The sequence below is a fragment of the Girardinichthys multiradiatus genome, chromosome 18 (assembly GCF_021462225.1).
Source record: "Girardinichthys multiradiatus isolate DD_20200921_A chromosome 18, DD_fGirMul_XY1, whole genome shotgun sequence".
Lineage (NCBI taxonomy): Eukaryota > Metazoa > Chordata > Actinopteri > Cyprinodontiformes > Goodeidae > Girardinichthys > Girardinichthys multiradiatus.
Genome location: NC_061810.1, coordinates 22,109,258 through 22,128,332, shown reverse-complemented (window position 1 = coordinate 22,128,332; position 19,075 = coordinate 22,109,258). Strand labels below are relative to the sequence as shown.

The 19,075-nt window shown below is 40.7% G+C and overlaps 1 protein-coding gene across 3 annotated transcripts in view; it reads left to right on the top strand.

The window, feature by feature from the left end:
* The window catches only part of LOC124883773 (cGMP-dependent 3',5'-cyclic phosphodiesterase), a 259,776-nt gene that overhangs the window by 79,959 nt on the left and 160,742 nt on the right, over window positions 1-19,075 (top strand). For 2 of the 3 annotated variants that reach the window (XM_047391094.1, XM_047391095.1), the window contains exon 3: window positions 6,163-6,253. In XM_047391094.1, coding sequence (XP_047247050.1) covers window positions 6,163-6,253 — 91 coding nt within the window. Of the gene's footprint in view, window positions 1-5,919; window positions 5,966-6,162; window positions 6,254-19,075 lie in introns of all 3 variants that reach the window. The other variant, XM_047391096.1, reaches the window with a different exon arrangement.

Here is a 19,075-nt window from a genome sequence, read left to right as displayed (position 1 = left end):
GGTCCAAAGTACTTTTTTCGGATGAAAGCAAATTCTCCATGTCATTTGGAAATCAAGGTGCCAGAGTCTGGAGGAAGACTGGGGAGAAGGAAATGCCAGAAGTCCAGTGTCAAGTACCCACAGTCAGTGATGGTCTGGGGTGCCGTGTCAGCTGCTGGTGTTGGTCCACTGTGTTTTATCAAGGGCAGGGTCAATGCAGCTAGCTATCAGGAGATTTTGGAGCACTTCATGCTTCCATCTGCTGAAAAGCTTTATGGAGATGAAGATTTCATTTTTCAGCACGACCTGGCACCTGCTCACAGTGCCAAAACCACTGGTAAATGGTTTACTGACCATGGTATCACTGTGCTCAATTGGCCTGCCAACTCTCCTGAACTGAACCCCATAGAGAATCTGTGGGATATTATGAAGAGAACGTTGAGAGACTCAAGACCCAACACTCTGGATGAGCTAAAGGCCGCTATCGAAGCATCCTGAGCCTCCATAAGACCTCAGCAGTGCCACAGGCTGATTGCCTCCATGCCACGCCGCATTGAAGCAGTCATTTCTGCCAAAGGATTCCCGACCAAGTATTGAGTGCATAACTGTACATGATTATTTGAAGGTTGACGTTTTTTGTATTAAAAACACTTTTCTTTTTTTGGTCGGATGAAATATGCTAATTTTGTGAGATAGGAATTTTGGGTTTTCATGAGCTGTATGCCAAAATCATCCGTATTAAGACAATAAAAGACCTGAAATATTTCAATTAGTGTGCAATGAATCTAAAATATATGAATGTTAAATTTTCATCATTACATTATGGAAAATAATGAACTTTATCACAATATGCTAATATTTTGAGAAGGACCTGTATTGAAATAACTCAAGTCTGACTAGCTTGTTGCCTTCTATCAACTAATATAATGTACTTACTTTTCTATCAACTGTAGTGATAGAACATCTTTCCACTAGAAGTAAGGGAACTATTACACATAATAACTATCCCTTTAATACCAGTGATGATTTTTAGTTTCCAGCCATGACTTTCAAAACATCTAGCTTAATGTTTCTTGTAAGCAAGGTTAAAGGGGAAGGAATTACTGGTAGTATCCAGCCACAGGTGGGACAGGGGCGACTGCAGTCCCACTCCATGATCCATAAAGCCAGAGAAAGCTGAAATCACTCTGGTATCCCATTAACAGGACTTTTAACCCATAGAAATGTTATGACAGAGAACATTAACTGTTTTGAAACCCTAACGTTTTAAAACCTTAGTATGTCTTGATAGCAGTAAACAGCCCATGACTACATGGCACCAGAAACCGAGGTCTTGCAAATGACTTACCTGGTGTAGGAATGTGAACAACTCAATGCGGTGTAGAGTGATGTAGTTATTTCCAAAGGAAATAACATCATTTATGTGTTTGACAGCTTGCTACTTATTTTCATCCACCACCACCACGGAATGCGTGATGGCAGGATTGAGGAGATCCTCGAAGTACTCCTTCCACCGCCCGATAATGTCCTCAGTAGACGTCCTCAGTCTGTCACGCTTTGATCTGTAAAAAAGAAATCATATTTCTGAAATCAGTAATGACAAAAATTATTGATAATTAATAATGTTTCTATTAAGATGCAGCTTTTAGTAAATGACAGCCTAGCATTGCCTTGTTGCTCATTATTGTTTGAGCATACATAATTTAATATGTAGTGAAGTCAGACTGCTACAGATTTTTTAGTTGTTAAATTATTTGACATGTGCTCTGCATTGTGCGTAATTTATACTGCACATAGGCATCACTGTTACGTAATGCAGGGGCTCTGTCTACACTGATGAAAATTTACTTAGCCTGGTATCCAGATTGCTTTAATTGGTGTATACGTTTGTCATGAAGATGTTCACAGGATTCAAAATGAAACATTATAAAACAAGACAAAAACTTTGCACAATAATGCCTGAGGAGGTCATAATAGTGGCTGAGATGATGGCTGATTTGGTGCTATATTCTGTGTAAGTCAGCTAATAATTATTTGACCACCTGGGGGTTGTTATAGATGTCACAATTGCATCAAATGTCCATCTCATGATGGTCAGGTAAACATTAATTATGTAAAACAATAATAAATAAGAGGTTGACATCTGAGCAAAAACCTTTCCATATGTCGGTAACGTCAAATCTTCAAAACACCCATCATTGTTTACCTCGTCTTGACTTACATTCAGTTGGGAGCCATCAGGCGTGTGTTGTTGGCATGCAAAAGCCGTCACTTTACCACCAAAAGGTGTCAACAAGACACACATTAATGCTGTGATTCAAATGACAGACTTTAGGGTAAACAGCCCCAATCAGATGTTCAAGTGGATAGTGGGTCAGGAAGATTGTTGCAGAAATTATGCTTTTGCTCATTTGTGAGGTGTGTTGGTATTTATTTATTAGATAATGAGATTTGCGCACATCCTGAAACAAATCAGGTTTAAATTATGATTATTCATAATACAGGTCCTTCAGGTCACAGTCTGCTCACCATTATGATAAAGACATAATGTGATTTAACATTCCTGTATTAACTATAATTATGGTCTACAGGTCCTTCTCAAAATATTAGCATATTGTGATAAAGTTCATTATTTTCCATAATGTCATGATGAAAATTTAACATTCATATATTTTAGATTCATTGCACACTAACTGAAATATTACAGGTTTTTTATTGTCTTAATACGGAAGATTTTGGCATACAGCTCATGAAAACCCAAAATTCCTATCTCACAAAATTAGCATATCATTAAAAGGGTCTCTAAACGAGCTATGAACCTAATCATCTGAATCAACGAGTTAACTCTAAACACCTGCAAAAGATTCCTGAGGCCTTTAAAACTCCCAGCCTGGTTCATCACTCAAAACCCCAATCATGGGTAAGACTGCCGACCTGACTGCTGTCCAGAAGGCCACTATTGACACCCTCAAGCAAGAGGGTAAGACACAGAAAGAAATTTCTGAACGAATAGGCTGTTCCCAGAGTGCTGTATCAAGGCACCTTAGTGGGAAGTCTGTGGGAAGGAAAAAGTGTGGCAGAAAACGCTGCACAACGAGAAGAGGTGACCGGACCCTGAGGAAGATTGTGGAGAAGGGCCGATTCCAGACCTTGGGGGACCTGCGGAAGCAGTGGACTGAGTCTGGAGTAGAAACATCCAGAGCCACCGTGCACGGGCGTGTACAGGAAATGGGCTACAGGTGCCGCATTCCCCAGGTCAAGCCACTTTTGAACCAGAAACAGCGGCAGAAGTGCCTGACCTGGGCTACAGAGAAGCAGCACTGGACTGTTGCTCAGTGGTCCAAAGTACTTTTTTTGGATGAAAGCAAATTCTGCATGTTATTCGGAAATCAAGGTGCCAGAGTCTGGAGGAAGACTGGGGAGAAGGAAATGCCAAAATGCCAGAAGTCCAGTGTCAAGTACCCACAGTCAGTGATGGTCTGGGGTGCCGTATCAGCTGCTGGTGTTGGTCCACTGTGTTTTATCAAGGGCAGGGTCAATGCAGCTAGCTATCAGGAGATTTTGGAGCACTTCATGCTTCCATCTGCTGAACAGCTTTATGGAGATGAAGATTTCATTTTTCAGCACGACCTGGCACCTGCTCACAGTGCCAAAACCACTGGTAAATGGTTTACTGACCATGGTATCACTTTGCTCAATTGGTCTGCCAACTCTCCTGACCTGAACCCCATAGAGAATCTGTGGGATATTGTGAAGAGAACGTTGAGAGACTCAAGACCCAACACTCTGGATGAGCTAAAGGCCGCTATTGAAGCATCTTGGGCCTCCATAAGACCTCAGCAGTGCCACAGGCTGATTGCCTCCATGCCACGCCACATTGAAGCAGTCATTTCTGCAAAAGGATTCCCGACCAAGTATTGAGTGCATAACTGTACATGATTATTTGAAGGTTGACGTCTTTTGTATTAAAAACACTTTTCTTTTATTGGTCGGATGAAATATGCTAATTTTGTGAGATAGGAATTTTGGGTTTTCATGAGCTGTATGCCAAAATCATCCGTATTAAGACAATAAAAGACCTGAAATATTTCAGTTAGTGTGCAATGAATCTAAAATATATGAATGTTAAATTTTCATCATGACATTATGGAGAATAATGAACTTTATCACAATATGCTAATATTTTGAGAAGGACCTGTATGTCGTATTGTGTTTTAACAGTAGGAACACAGATCAGTTGTGCAAAGACTATAATAATTGATTTAGATTTTAAGTCTGCTTTCATTAGTATATCATTCTTTTTTAAATGAATGCCAGACACTAACACTATTATAACAGTCAATATGATAATGTATTGATAGCATTTGAACTTTAATTTTAAGGTCAAATTTTCTTCTCTTGGAAACATACAGTTAATGCATGAAAAAGACAAGAATGCTTAGATAATTCCACATGTCAGACCAACGGACCACTCCTTTAAAAATGTTCAAAAGATATTATTTCAAGTGATTGAACTAACAAAATCTGGAATAAGTTGTTGTTGGATTAGAGCTTATATTAACATTTACTAGATGCTGTTATCCTGCTGTTTTTTTTCCCCATCTATTCTTTCAACCAAATTGTTTTTGTATTTAAAATCTACCTGAAAATTAAATCCACAAAAAGTGAAATTACTATTAATGAGTGATCGAAGTGACTTTATCCAGATGCTGTCTACTTTTATTGCCTTGTACAAATACCTTGGAATTGTTCTTGATGATATGCTGACTAAAACTATGTCAACTCACTTTGTGAACAGGCTCATCAGTGAATGTATTTTTATTGAAGGCTCTGTTGTTTTCTTGTGGATTCGAATTTGGTGATTTATTCTTGGTTTGTAAATTATTAGTGTGTGCACAGAGCTTCAGTAACCTTACTGATCTCCACAGGGTGAGGTCTGTACGAAAGGCCGGAATGATTGAGGCAGATCTAGAACAGCCCAAAATCTGCTGCCGAGATGCAGGACTAATAGACTGAGAGACTCATTTATCACTGTTGTCATTAGTCTTGTGATTTTTATGGGTACGTTGTGATCCCTGTTTTTTTATTGTTTAATTTGTGACTGTGAAACCTATTGCCTCCTTGAGGATAATAACCACATACTACAATGCTGTATTTGTGTGAAAGACCAACAAAAATGTTGAAGGTGGAATAAACATTCTTAGTTTTTATAAGACAGAAGAAATATTTAAAGGGTGAAGCATTTTGCCACCTTTACCATGTTTTCTTCTAGGACCCATGTATTTAGCTTCATCCACGTTTCCTGCCTCTGCTGGAAAAAAAAAAGCAAAAGCATGGCCACACCATGGTGCTGCCACCACTATGTCTTAGGGTGGGGATGATGCGTGCAGATTGATGGGCAGAGTTAGTCTTTCTACACACATACTGTTTTGCCTGTCATCCTATCCATCACCACAAGTTTTCTCTGTCCGCTGAATAATAGTAAACAGAAAAGCATGCCACACTTTTCAGATTTTTATTTTAACATTTGAAAACCATATGTTCTTCCACTTCATAATTAATAACTGCTTTGTGTTGGTCTATCACATAAAATCCTATTAAAATATTCTAAAATTTGTGATTTCAACCTGACACAATGTAGAAATAAAGAAAATGCTTTTGCACTGTGTCCTCACAGTAAGGAGATGAAACATGGGGATTGCTGAGGGAGGCAGTAAGACCCAGAGGAGGAGCAGTGAGAGAGACAGAGAGAGAGAGAGATAGAGAGGTGGGAGGAGAGAGGAGAAGGAGGGACTGCCTTCACTATCGGCTCTATGTGTTGCCGCTTGTGGTGTTCGAACGCCAGTGTGTGTCTCAGCCTGCCGGCGCGATTGAGTGCATTGCTGTGCAGCTGTGTGTGAATGTGTGTGTGACTCCGGCGCTCTCTCTGCGTTACAACAGGTGGAGATGACATGACTGCGCTAGAGAGGAAGAAAGCAAAGGACCTGTAAGGGCTTCACACACACACTTCACACAGATTCCCCCACACCTTTACATTCCTGCTTCCACTTCGGACAAGATAAGTTGGCGAAAATCCAACTTATCAATCAGACATCATGCAGCTGACTTCAAACTGTGGAGAAAGAGATTGCACACAAAACATAGGTACAAAGTGGTCCTGACTATCACTCCTTATCTCTGCAGACGTGGTCAGCAAGTGTTTCTGCGTCCCGAGGAAAGTTCAGCTCCAGCTCTAGGCTCCAGACATTCCACCACGTTGTCCGGACAGCTCCAGGTAGGATCTAATCTCTTCTTATCTTCAGCATCCTTCTTCTTGCTTAAATCTTTTTCAACAACTAGTACAAATGTAACAAGAAACACACTTAGACACTCTTCACACTCCTCCTCTCCTTGTTTCTCTTTTTTTAAATGAAGTTTTTCTCGGTCCCTTTTTTCTCTTCTTTTTTCCTTCATTCAAACATGCTTTTCTGTCCTCTTCAGCATTCTCCGTCCCTTTTGTCTTTGTATTTGCAAATCTTAAACTTCTGTCTGGAGGAGGTAAGTTTCTGCAGCTTTCCTTCAGGATCTGAGCAGTGAGAGATGTTCCTCTCTTACTGAGCGTGTGTTGGTTTATATGTTTGAGAGACAAACAGCTCCCGCAACAGAGGAAAATATAAAGGATCCTTAAATACAAAAGACAGGACATTAAAGGCAGTTACTTTTTCGAATGACGAATAAGCTCTTCAGCACCCTGATTTGGGTCTCTTTAGGGAATTTTGTGTTCTCCATTCAAAATCATGCAGTTTGTTCTTGCTGATCACCAAAACTGAATTTTATTCTGATGCCTTTCTTGTGTTTGTATGATTTATAACAAACTGATAAGTTGAAATTTCTGCTTTTTTGTTTTATCACATATAACGTCAAGCGGCAGAAATTTGAGCAAGCAGAAAGGAACTTCAGATTTATTTTGCTGCGGGTTTTTATGTTGGCAGGGAAATTGAAAATAATGTTTGATTGGCTACCAGTGTCGACATGTTATTCTCATATCCAATTACCTAGAGATGTAATGTGCATGCTCACTGAGATGCAGGCACATGTCCTCCCAGCCCTCATCCTCCATCATGCAAACATGTGGAGTCAAATATGGTAGTCAAAGGAAAATCAAATCAAAATGTATTAATCTACTGGACGAGTTTGTGTTTTAGGGCAAAAATAAGTTGTATCCTTTCAGACTGCTGTGCTTTCGATTGTAAAGTCTATAATGTGTGTGTTGCCATGTCTTTCTGCAGCTGTGTGCCTATTCTGTTGCAAATACTTACAAAAATCTGTTAACATGTCTGAAGCTAAAATTCATGGTCTTCTGTAATAATCCTTCTCGGAATTGATTTTGATATTTCATTCATACAAACAAGTGTGTTTGCGTGCGTCTGCTTGTTTTTAGCCTTGTTACAGTCCAAACACACCTCTGCGCCAGGACACCGCAGACGTATTCCTCCAGCCAGCTTATGTTGTTGAGAGTCCGGTTGGGCTGCATTCCTCTCATGCTCCATCTTGTTTTGCAGTTGCTTTATTGCTGCTTGTTCCCCGTTGAAGCATGGCCAAACTGTAGCACTTCCCTTTGATTTGGCTGCAGGTGAGCGTGCATTCGCTGCAGCATCATTCGTGAAAACAACCTGAAAAGATCCTATGCTGACTTTTTGCATCAAGGAATGTGTAAAAGGAGTTTAAGTTTAAGAACCTCATTTAACTTTTGAAAAGAAATTCACCTATTAATGGGCCAGTTTTCCCTTGACTGGCAATCGGCAGTAAAATACTGAAAAAAAGAAAAAAAAAGTTCAGTTACCTTAAACAAATCAAAACTAAACACTCCCACCACAATCTGCCTATAATTGCTTTTTGATGCACTTATTTTAGAGATAGGATTTTGCGACATGCTGTGATTCATAAAAACATAGTCTTGTAATTGCTTCATTTTGTGTTGGATTAAAGAAGCTCTTAACTCTATTGGAGAACTCGTTTGATCAAAAAATATTGATATCAGTCAAAATTTTGATAATGTTGATTTTTGTTTTTTCTTGATAGAGCTGAAGTCCATTCATTTTTCCACTTTATTTTACAGGTGTGGCTTTAAGTGATTCACTATGCTAACAAATAAAGTGTTAATAATTTTTGGCGATTGACAGCTGCACTATTATAAAGGAAAAACTGAAAAATAACTTTTATCTGTTTTATTTCATTTATAGAAATGAATGGCACCTAAATTTCTTTGCTTTGCCCAGTTTTAAAATAACATAATCTTTAATTTCTTAGACATAGCAACCATTTTGGGAATTATTCTGCACAATCTTCCTTTGAAGAAAATTAGATTTTTTTTCTGAGCAGAATTTATTTTAGGTAACAAAACACTAGAACACAACTTGAGTGCACATTTGTTTGGCTACTACCAGCTGTCATCCACTAATAGTTGAGGTGCAACCTGGCCAGAAACACTACAAGCAACAAAACCTGCACATTCCAGTTCTTGGGATTAATTTTAAATTAACAGTTAATCTGACAAGAATTAGTTCATGACTGGAGAGTTGGAAAGACACATACCCAAGCATGGGGAAAAACGTTTAAAAAAAAACGTGACACAGAATGCTGTGCACAGCAGAGATTCAATTCAGAGACAAACTGTCCTAACCACTTCACTAACTATACACTGTGGTGCATAATCTTTCTGTAGCAGCTCTCGGAGTCACAGGGTGGCAGTCCCAGCATTCAAGTTTACACTCTGGACAGGTTATTAGTCCATTGCAGAGACACACAGCCCTGAATGCTTACACTTACTCCTGAGATCCATTTAAAATCGCCAGGTAACCAAACATGTGGAAAGCCTGCCCAGAGGAAATCCACACATCCACAGGGAGAACAATCAAACTGCATATATAAAACAATACTTTTAGCTGTAGTTCTAGTTCAGTTCCACTAAAGTCAAATTACAAGTTCAAATGTTCAATCCAATTTATTGTGGTTAAGCTTATGTCAAATTAGTCTTATTGTGTTTATTTGACATAACATTTCTGAAAATACAGACTGCTGTATTGACGTGATCCCAAATGTAAAAATAGCCTTTCTCAGGAAAGCACACATTGCTTTTATTATTTTTCTTTGTCTCAATTAGTCTCCCAGTTACTCCCAGTTCCTGTTGCTGGGAAATATTCTGGTAAGTGGATGCTGCTATCTCCGTGCTTTACTGCAGAGATCCTGTCAAGGAGGAGAAGCTCAATGTTCAGTTTTAACCGACAGGCTGTTGGAAATTGGGACTGAATAGTCCTAATATGTTTTCACACATAAACCTCTAAAGTTTTTGAGCAACTTAGTCCAAAATTGCTTTGCATGTTGTTCCTCACGGCTCCCCATCACAGTAGAATACTTTGCAGTGAAGATCCTGTACATTTTACCAGCAAAAGAGGGTTAGAGAGCAGTGTTGTCGGGTGTACATTTAAAAAGTGAGCAACTGTCTTTCTTAGCAGGTTTTCTGTTATAGTTACTTCATGTGTTTGAATGCACCCACTGTCATAATGGGGTTTTCACTTTATTGCTCATGGCTGGACAAGGACAGGGTACCAGGCGTGCACACAAACACAAACAACACATAAGGAACCAGCGGGGAACAAAGGAGACAAACGGGCTTAAATACAAAACTGGACAGCAGAGGAAACCAATGACACACGTGACCAGGAAATCAGGGGACGACACTGAACAGGTGTGGGCTTGTGGTGCAGGGAGACAGAAAACAGGATTAGACCAGGTAATAACAAAACACAAGCAGGTATGACATACCCCCTCCCTTTAAGGGCGGATCCCAGATGGCCACAAAACAAAAACAAAAAAAAAACATCCGACCAGGACGGGCGGAGGGGGCCTTGGAAGGAGGGCAAGAGTTCAGGCGGCGGGCTCAGAAGCCGTCCCCAGCACACCCAGAGTTCAGGCGGTCGGACCGGTGGCCGTCCCCAGCAGATCCGGCGGCGTAGGGGCAGACGATCAGCAGGCCGGCGACGGGACCAGGAGAACCCACGGTGGAGCTCAGAGGCATGGTGCGAAGACCGCTGGGACGTTCGGCGAGGCAGTGGAGATCTGCGGCGGAGCAGCCGATCTCCACTTCCTGTTCCTGGGACAGGAACAGGAAGTGGAAACAGGTCCTCCACGAACTCCTCCGGAACAGGAACCAGGGATGGAGGCAGTTCGCCCTCAGAGCCCTCCAGGACAGGAACAGGAGCAGGAAGTGGAGGCACTCCATCCACGGACCCCTCACGGACAGGAACAGAGTGTGGGGGTGGTTCAGCTTGGGACCCCTCTAGAACAGAACTAGGAACAGGATCGGGATGTGGAGGCGGTTCTTCCATGTACCCCTCCGGAACTGGACCAGAAACGGGATTAGGAGTCGGTAGCAGCGGCGATGGCTGATCAGGAGCTAAACCATGAGCCGGAAAACTGTGTCGAGCTTTGGTGGAGAGGTGAGCGGAGGAGGGAGCAGGAGATCTCCTCATAGAAGCAGCGATTTCTCCCTGGGCCCTTTGTCGCTCGGCCTCAATGGTGTGGTGAATCCGAGGATCAGGAAAAAATCCTTCCTCACCTTGAGCCAGTCTTGGAGGCTGCCAGCTATTTCCAGCCTTCTCCATGGTGACCTGCGAGAGGTCACCAGGTGAAAAAATAATTTGGCCAGAATCTCACCCCTCTTGAATTCCCTCACCATTCCTCCCACTTGGTCCCTTTGGCTGGTTCCTTCTGTCATAATGGGGTTTCTGTTGGACCAATATGCGGGGAAGAACTCCTGAAACTCGAGGTTTGCAGGTAGGACGACACTTTCTTACTCATGGCTGGAGAAGGACAGGGTACCAGGCGTGCACACAAACACAAACAACACATAAGGAACCAGCGGGGAACAAAGGAAACAAACGGGCTTAAATACAAAACTGGACAGCAGGGGAAACCAATGACACACGTGACCAGACAATCAGGGGACAACACTGAACAGGTGTGGGCTTGGGGTGCAAGGAGACAGAAAACAAAGGATTAGACCAGGTAATAACAAAACACAAGCATGTATGACCCCCTCCCTTTAAGGGCGGATCCCATGGTTTAAAGCATATTTTTGAGGCTAAGGTTGGGGCTTTTGGGACGTCATTCCAGAAGCTTAATGTTAGCCTCATCAAAGTTCATGTACATGTAAAAGTAGAAAAAACATATACTTCTGGCAGTATAGTGTATGTTTAGATGTGTGTAAAATATACCAAAATGTGAAAAAACGTTAAGAAATTATATGCTGACACTGTTTAAGCTGAAGAGGCTATTTCCATTACTTTGCAAAGAAGAAAAAGATTTGATAAACTAATGGTGAGAATTGTTAAACAAAGTGGAGATGATGCCAGTATTAAGTTGTAAAAGTTAAACAAGTCATTGAAGTGTGTTTGTTCATGTTCTGATTCTTTGAGGCAGTAAAAGCAGCAGGGTAGTCTCCAGTAGAACAGATGCAATGATCACATTGTCGGAGAATCAGTGTGCTTCTTATAAGCATGTATTTTTTTACTGAGTGAACTTGTAGTTTTAAATCCTGCAGCAATTAGCCATTTGATTGCAGCATGGGTATATACTTCACATCATCTCTTGGCGTCAGTGCACGTGTATTTATAGTTTCAGAGGGCCTCCCATTGAATGTCATCATGTCATCTTCCTTTTGAATGGGTTTTCTTCTCATTTATCCATTTTCTACTGATGAGCAAAACAAATTTCTGGGCTGAATATTTGAGATGGACAAATTCCAAGTGAGCCAAACACAAACATGAGGCTCTTAATTATTTTGTTGTGTGTGTGTGTGTGTGTATATGCGCGCGTTCAAGAACTCTGTGCGGTCGTGCCCCAGATAGCTAGACCTTGATGACATGAAAGTATTACTGCTGGATGGACCTAGATGGATGGTTTAGCCTACTAAGGTTTGCACTCTGCCATGTTATCGTTTCCAGGCTGAAGACAGGTTCTGTGCTCTGACTTCATCGCTAGAGGAACATGAAGATAGATATTTCCTACGGGAACAAAGACATAACTGTTGCATTAGCGGTACTGAGCGTGTTCTTGTCTGCCCACACCAACACGCCTGTCTGTGTGAAAAAATGATGAAAAGGTTTTGACCACAAAAATGTCACTTTTATAATTATAAATGAGTCTTGATTAACCCCACAAATAAAAAATTACTACAATTAAATACAAAATTATTACTCTTAAATATGTAGTGCTTTTGTATACAGTTTACCCAAAAGGTGTACACACCCCTTTTAAATAAATGCAAAAAGGAAAAAGAAAATAAATAAAAAGTACTGTAAAAAGAAATCAGTCAGCAATCTGTCAGTGCAAGCATAAATATATTAAATCTGTCAGAAAATCTGTGAGGCCCTCTGGAAGAGGCCTGTGGACGGGAGATGTTCTCACCTTTGATATATTTGTAGACTTTTCGCAAGGTACAGTGGATAAGTGTTGTCAGGTAAAGATGTGGAAAGCTCATAAGACTCCTACCAAAGAGGACTGAATGACAAAATTGAATCAAACAGTGGTTTAATAAAGTATTAATTTTAGTGGCTGCACACTTATGCAGCTTATTTATCGTTTATATTTTCCAGATTTGTTTGCTTTCGCATGGAATTGTGCAAACCACATGTGACGTTAAAGATGGAAAAGGTTTTGTATGCAGTCTTTATAGCACAGATGTGTAGCCTTTTACACTGTGATGCGTGAAGTAAGGTGTTCATTGCTTAGGAGGAGTAGAAGAGAGGAGCAGAGAGGAGTGATTGGTAGAGCTATTTCTCCATCAATATGAGTCACTTTATTTTAAGCTCGATTGAAGGATTTGCTTCATAGATTGAACTAGATGCTTTTACTAAACCAGCAGGTGACCAGAAACAATCAATTTGTCAAAATAAGACTTCAATAAACCAGTGGAGCTCCCTCTAATACCCAACATTTTCAGCTAGAAGGGAAACATGAAGCAACAGATTTGCCCTTCAGATCTGATGTGGCCTTTTCAGTCTTGCATGAAGCCTCCAATGTTATTCTTTTTATCGGTGATGAGTGTTCCAGTAGTGTGGCTGTAGCGTTGACCAGTACACACAAATTACAGTTTGCTGTTTAAGTGAGCAAAGTCTATGTTCGAAGCAAATTATTTCCATTTTTTGCAGAGGATGCTGTGGTGTGTCGCAATATGTGAACTGGTGCAGGAGCTAGTATAAGCTAATGGATTGTGACTCACTTTGCGCCGTCAAATAACTACTGTATTACTCATCCCGTAAAGCCTGCAGGAGCTGCATTGTCTGGTATGATTCAATACGACTCATTCCAGTGACAATTTCTTGAAAAGCTTGGCTTTTATTAAAGATGACGACAATGCACAGTGCAATTGTCAAGTGTCAATTCTCTTCTATGCACAAAATTACACCCCAGGCATACTTGAAAGTGAAAATGTAATGCTGTTAATGCAAAGACCTTTAGGTTGGAGAGCAGTGTTATAACTTTTTATAACTTCCAGCATCATTTACATGCAACATGAAATAGATCCTGTCTGTTTAATAGTGGTATAAAATCTGTTTCCTTGCTTTATCTTTTTAATACGTATTATTTCAGCCCTGTAGAGCTCCATATCCTGAGAGTCTGACAGTTAATATCCACAAAGTATGCGCTCCCACTCTCGGTTTTATTGCATTGATCTCTGGTGTGCTAAATGAAACTACTGGGTGCAGGATCCATAATGTTCTTCAACTTTTGGAGACATTCTTCGATTTCAATCCCTCAAGGGGCCCGATGACTACAGGTAAGATGTGACATGCATGAGCAGAGGCTGCACTGGAGCAAAACATGGAAAATGGTGCAGTGAGATGACAGCTTCAATTGATTGTCTGTTTGGTGATGGCAGAAGGGAAGCTCAGATGCTCTTTAGTTGGTTTGGAGCATGGTGCTGGTGGACCTAGTTGAGTGACCTTCTCTGTGAAGTTTAATGTCTGTACTTGATGAAGAGATTTGTTTTATTGTGGTATTTATGTACCATATGGCACAGTTTATAGTTGAGTTCAGTCCAGTTTTTATTCCAAGCATGTTTTCAGATTTGTTCATATATTAAGATTATATTTTTTTATAATCCACAGAGCCATTTCTAGTTGTTGAATCAAATTCATCTTAACTTATAGTTAGTTGGTTTTATACATCTCAAGTGGATCCTTTAATAGTAAGCACCCAATTTTCATGTCTTTCTTTCATTTTAGAAATGTTAACAACATGCAGCTATTGAAACATCTTCTTACACATTTCTGTGCAAATTTACTTATTTATTACAACTTTAATTGTATATGGGTTTCTAGCTCATGATGTTTATATTGTGATAGTTAGAAGGAAAGCTACAGTCATGCAATCATATTGCAGCTGCAGTTAGACACCATCTCACTGATACTGAGAACAAATGTGTTTCTACGGAAGCTGGTTACTGTAAAGATGTAGGAGTAAAGTTTGAAGAGGCTGGTTTTGGGTTTAATTTAGTAAAATGTTCTGTAGACATCAGCAGATTTTTTTATACTGACAGATGAGACATAAGATGAAAAACCAAAGTAAAACAACATATTTTTGACCTGAGAAACTTTGTGATTGTCATTAACAACCCCCAAGGTCATGTTGGTGGTAAGCCACCGGGCGTGATCTTTCTGTTTTTTGTGTGGCATGAGCTGTGCTGTGTCGTCATCAATCAGCCTTGTTCCTTCTCTTGAAGCCAGGAATCGAACAAAATAACTTTTTTTGGTGGGTTAGGAGAAATATACACAACCAGTCAAAAGTTTGGACACACATTTGTCATTCAATAGCTTTTGCTTATTTTTATTACTTTCTACTTTGTGGACACATAGTGAAGCCATCAAACTATGAAACAAAAGTATGTAGAGTTTTCTAGTAGTGGTAAGGGGTCGCTAGCTTAGCGTTAGTTTTAGCTCCACCATGGCTACCCGTTGTGCTGTTTCTCTCTCTGAGTCTCCTCCTCTCTCCTGCTCTCTCTGTCAGATGTTCAGTTTCTCCTCTGCCTCCTTTAGTGATAATGGTACATGTAATAAATGTAGCATTTTTGTAGCTTTGGAGGCAAGAGTGTCGGAATTAGAGGCCCGGCTCCGCATTGTTGAAAAATCAGCAGATAGCTGAGGCCCCTTAGCCAGCGCAGAGCCACAGAGGGCAGCTCCCCGTAGCAGTCCTTCAGCAGAGCCCATGCAGCCGGGGCCTCAGGCCGGCTGGGTGACGGTACGTAGGAAGCATAGTTCTAGATCCCAGCCCACAGGTCACCATCTGCGTTTCTAACAGATTTTCCCCGCTCAGCGACACACTCGCTGAGAAGCCAACTCTGGTAATTGGCAGCTCCATAGTCAGAAACGTGGCACTAGAGACTCCAGCGACCATAGTCAAATGTCTGCCAGGGGCCAGAACGGTCGACATCAAATCCTACCTGAAACTGCTGGCTAAGGATCAGCGTAAATACAGTAAGATTGTTATTCACGCTGGCGGTAATGACACCCGGTTATGGCAATCGGAGGTCACCAAAGTTGGTGTTGCTTCGGTGTGTAAGTTTGCCAAAACAATGTCGGACTCCGTAATTTTCTCTGGTCCCCTCCCTGATCTGACCAGTGACAACATGTTTAGCTGCATGCTGTCATTCAACCGCTGGCTGTCTAGGTGGTGTCCAGAAAACGATGTGGGTTACATTGGTAACTGGCGAACATTTTGGGGAAAACCTGGTCTGATCCGGAGAGACGGCATCCATCCCACTTTGGATGGAGCAGCTCTTCTTTCTAGGAATCTGGCCGAATTCATTAGTTCTTCGAAACTCTGACGACCCTTGGTTCAGACCAGGAAGCAGGGTCGTAGCTTAACACTCCTCTCTGCAGTTTCTGTACTGCTACCCACTCATTACCCTATTAAGACAGTGTCTCGCCCACAGCCAAAATTGAATAGATTAAAAAATAATCTAAAACGAGGAAATCAGGAAAATCTAATAAAAATAAAAACACAACTCAGACTAAAAAGAAAAATAAAACAATTAAATGTGGCTTACTGAATGTAAGATCTCTCTCTTCAAAGACTTTGCTAGTTAGTGACCTGATTTGTGACAATCAGATTGATTTATTTTGCCTCACAGAAACCTGGCTGCAGCAAGAGGATTATGTTACTATAAATGAGTCAACTCCTACTAATTATTTAAATTTGGAGTTTGCATGTTCTCCCCGTGCATGCGTGGGTTCTCACCGGGTACTCCGGCTTCCTCCCACAGTCCAAAGACATGCCTGTTAGGTTAATTGGTCACTCTAAATTGACCGTAGGTGTATGAATGAGTGTGTGCATGGTTGTTTGTGTGTTGCCCTGCGATGGACTGGCGATCTGTCCAGGGTGTACCCTGCCTCTCGCCCATAGACTGCTGGAGATAGGCACCAGCTCCCCCGTGACCCACTATGGAATAAGCGGTAGAAAATGACTGACTGACAATTTTGAAATACAGAAACATGCCAGAGAGCAAAGGACATGAAACAACAGAATGAACCAGCAGGCACTGAATAAACCAGAGGAGAATACATTATAAGGAGAGGTGATCAGTGAGAGACCAGTTGGCAGAGTGAAAGCAGCTGAGAGAGAAACCAAAGAACAAAGACAAAGGCAATCTAATGGATTATTAGCAGAGCAGAAACTTAACACAGACCAGAAACTAGACAACAGTACACAGGCAGAACAGAACCATCAGTAAGCATGACACATCACACACTGTTAAATTAATGTAAATGCAGATTTGTAAAGTGTCTTTAGTATAGAGTTCAAATTGCAAGTAAGTTATTACTTTCTGATCTGATTTGGATGAAGAGTGTATCAACTTACTCTGTGTTTATTTTATTTTCTCAAGGCCTCGTGTCGTAGGAAAATTATTTTTATTATTGTATTGTGTATTGTCTATTGGCTTCTTGCTAATACTATTTAATTACTGGTTATTAAATAATACTGAAATATACACACAAAAGCCCTAAATCAAAGTTTATGGTAACTTAAAAAAATTTGAATCAAAGTTTATTTGTGTTGCTACCGTTATAACTGGTTCGGCTACTTTGTGTCCTGGTCTCGTTCTGGATCCCTATGTTCTTGGTTCTCCTGCCTGGTCTGTGAGTGAGAGCAATTAAATTACCTTAATTGGTCTGGCTCCTGGCATCTCCTTGCCCGTTGGTCCTACCGCAAAGCTCACATCATGACACGCAGTGGGGAAATCCAGGTGTGACAGCAGCAAAGTAAAGGCAAATGGAAGCATGCAGCCACATGCAAAGATAAAAAATCTAAGCGTAAGAATAGACTGTACCACAAAGGAAATATTCACAACAGAAGAAAAATAAATATTGTACAGTTATTAAAAAACAAAAAATAGTATTTATATTAAAAACTTCTTCAGGTTGTCGTCGGAGTCAACAGTTTGGGCCAGGATTAACATACATGTGCCGCAATTGCTCATTAATGCGTCATTACTGAACCGCGTAGGGTTCAAGATATTTCAGTCAATGTCTCACAGTACTCTGCGTGACAACAGAACCTGTCTGAATGCAGTTCAGGTGGTGTAGTTTGTATCCATGGAGCTTCCCCTTCTCCCCCAGTTGATCAATGAGAAATGCGTCCCCCTCAATCGACTCAGACTCATTCTTCCTCCTGTACAGCTCCATGCGCTTTAGGTTCCTTCTCAGTGTGCTTATGATTATCACAACACTATCCAAGCTGCTGAATAACACCGATATCTCTCCATGACTCAATCCATGAATGAAATGGAACCTAATCAGTTCCTGTTGGCGAGGTGTTTTCCCACTCACTTATCTGCACCATCATCAAATTCATTATGTCATTGGGTAAACATATATTGTGTTCCAACAATAAAAGGTGTCTTCTTATGATTGGAAAGCTTTATTGTTCAATATAATTTTCATGTTTGTGCAATATATTACCACAATATATTTATATTGTAAGAACGTGAAGCTTTTTGTTATAATGTGAAAAACATAACATGATAACGACGTTATTCTGTTGAAACGTCAAAAGTATATTATAATAAGATGAAAAATAAATGGTTAGAGCATATTTGTTGCTAGGTTGGCAGCTCTGTACTTCCAGAGTTCAACAGTGGATGAATGGATAGTTTATACACTTAGCTGTGTTACCTGTGACCCTGGATATCTTGGATTTTGTGTATATTTGAAAGGAACATTGCAGCCCTGTTGTGTTTTCAAGTGATAAATGCTGTCAAATGTTTTATTGATGATAAAAGTCAAGCAAAAAGCTTTTTCTAAACCTAATGTTGAAATATTGGGCCCAACTATAGGTCTGGGTATTTGATCCTATTGTCATTCACACTGTTGAAGGGCTCACAGTGGCTGAATGTTGCAAATCCAAACACAGTGGCGTGGATGTTTTACATCACGGGTGCACCACCGCCTTGCATTATGCTCTGTGAGGTTCATGCCTAAAGAGTAATTTAGCACAGCACAGACAATCATGCTTCGTCTGCCACGGCGCTTTGGATCACGTACTGTGATGAATGACCACAGACACAAGGGCACCTTCACTTCACAAAAATCCTCTGAGAGTGCTGTATACCTGCTTACGTATATGTCAGGGTTAGCGTTTTTCCCTTTGATAAATGGACTGCATTATTTAGTGCTGCTGAATTTTATCTCAAGTGTATCCCAGCAGGATATTGAACAAGCGCTTCCCCTCACTTTCCTTGCATGCTTGTGATTTTGACATTTGCTTGCATGCACGTACCCACACTTTTGTTGAATAGTTGCTCTCCAAGCCCTCTGGTGACTTGGAATACTTCTCAAGAATAAACGTTGGCATTTCAGGACTCGTCATTTACTCAAGTAGTTTATTTTGATACTTTCCTTATCAGATGGCTAAGTCAATGTTAAAAAAGCAATTGACGACAACACAAGATCTTCAATCTGCTGCAGAAAAAGCAAAAAACCTAGAAACATGCTTTGTTAACCAGGTGATTGCATTTTGTCTGAACAAAATCAGTGAAATCCAGTACCTAGTAGATGGG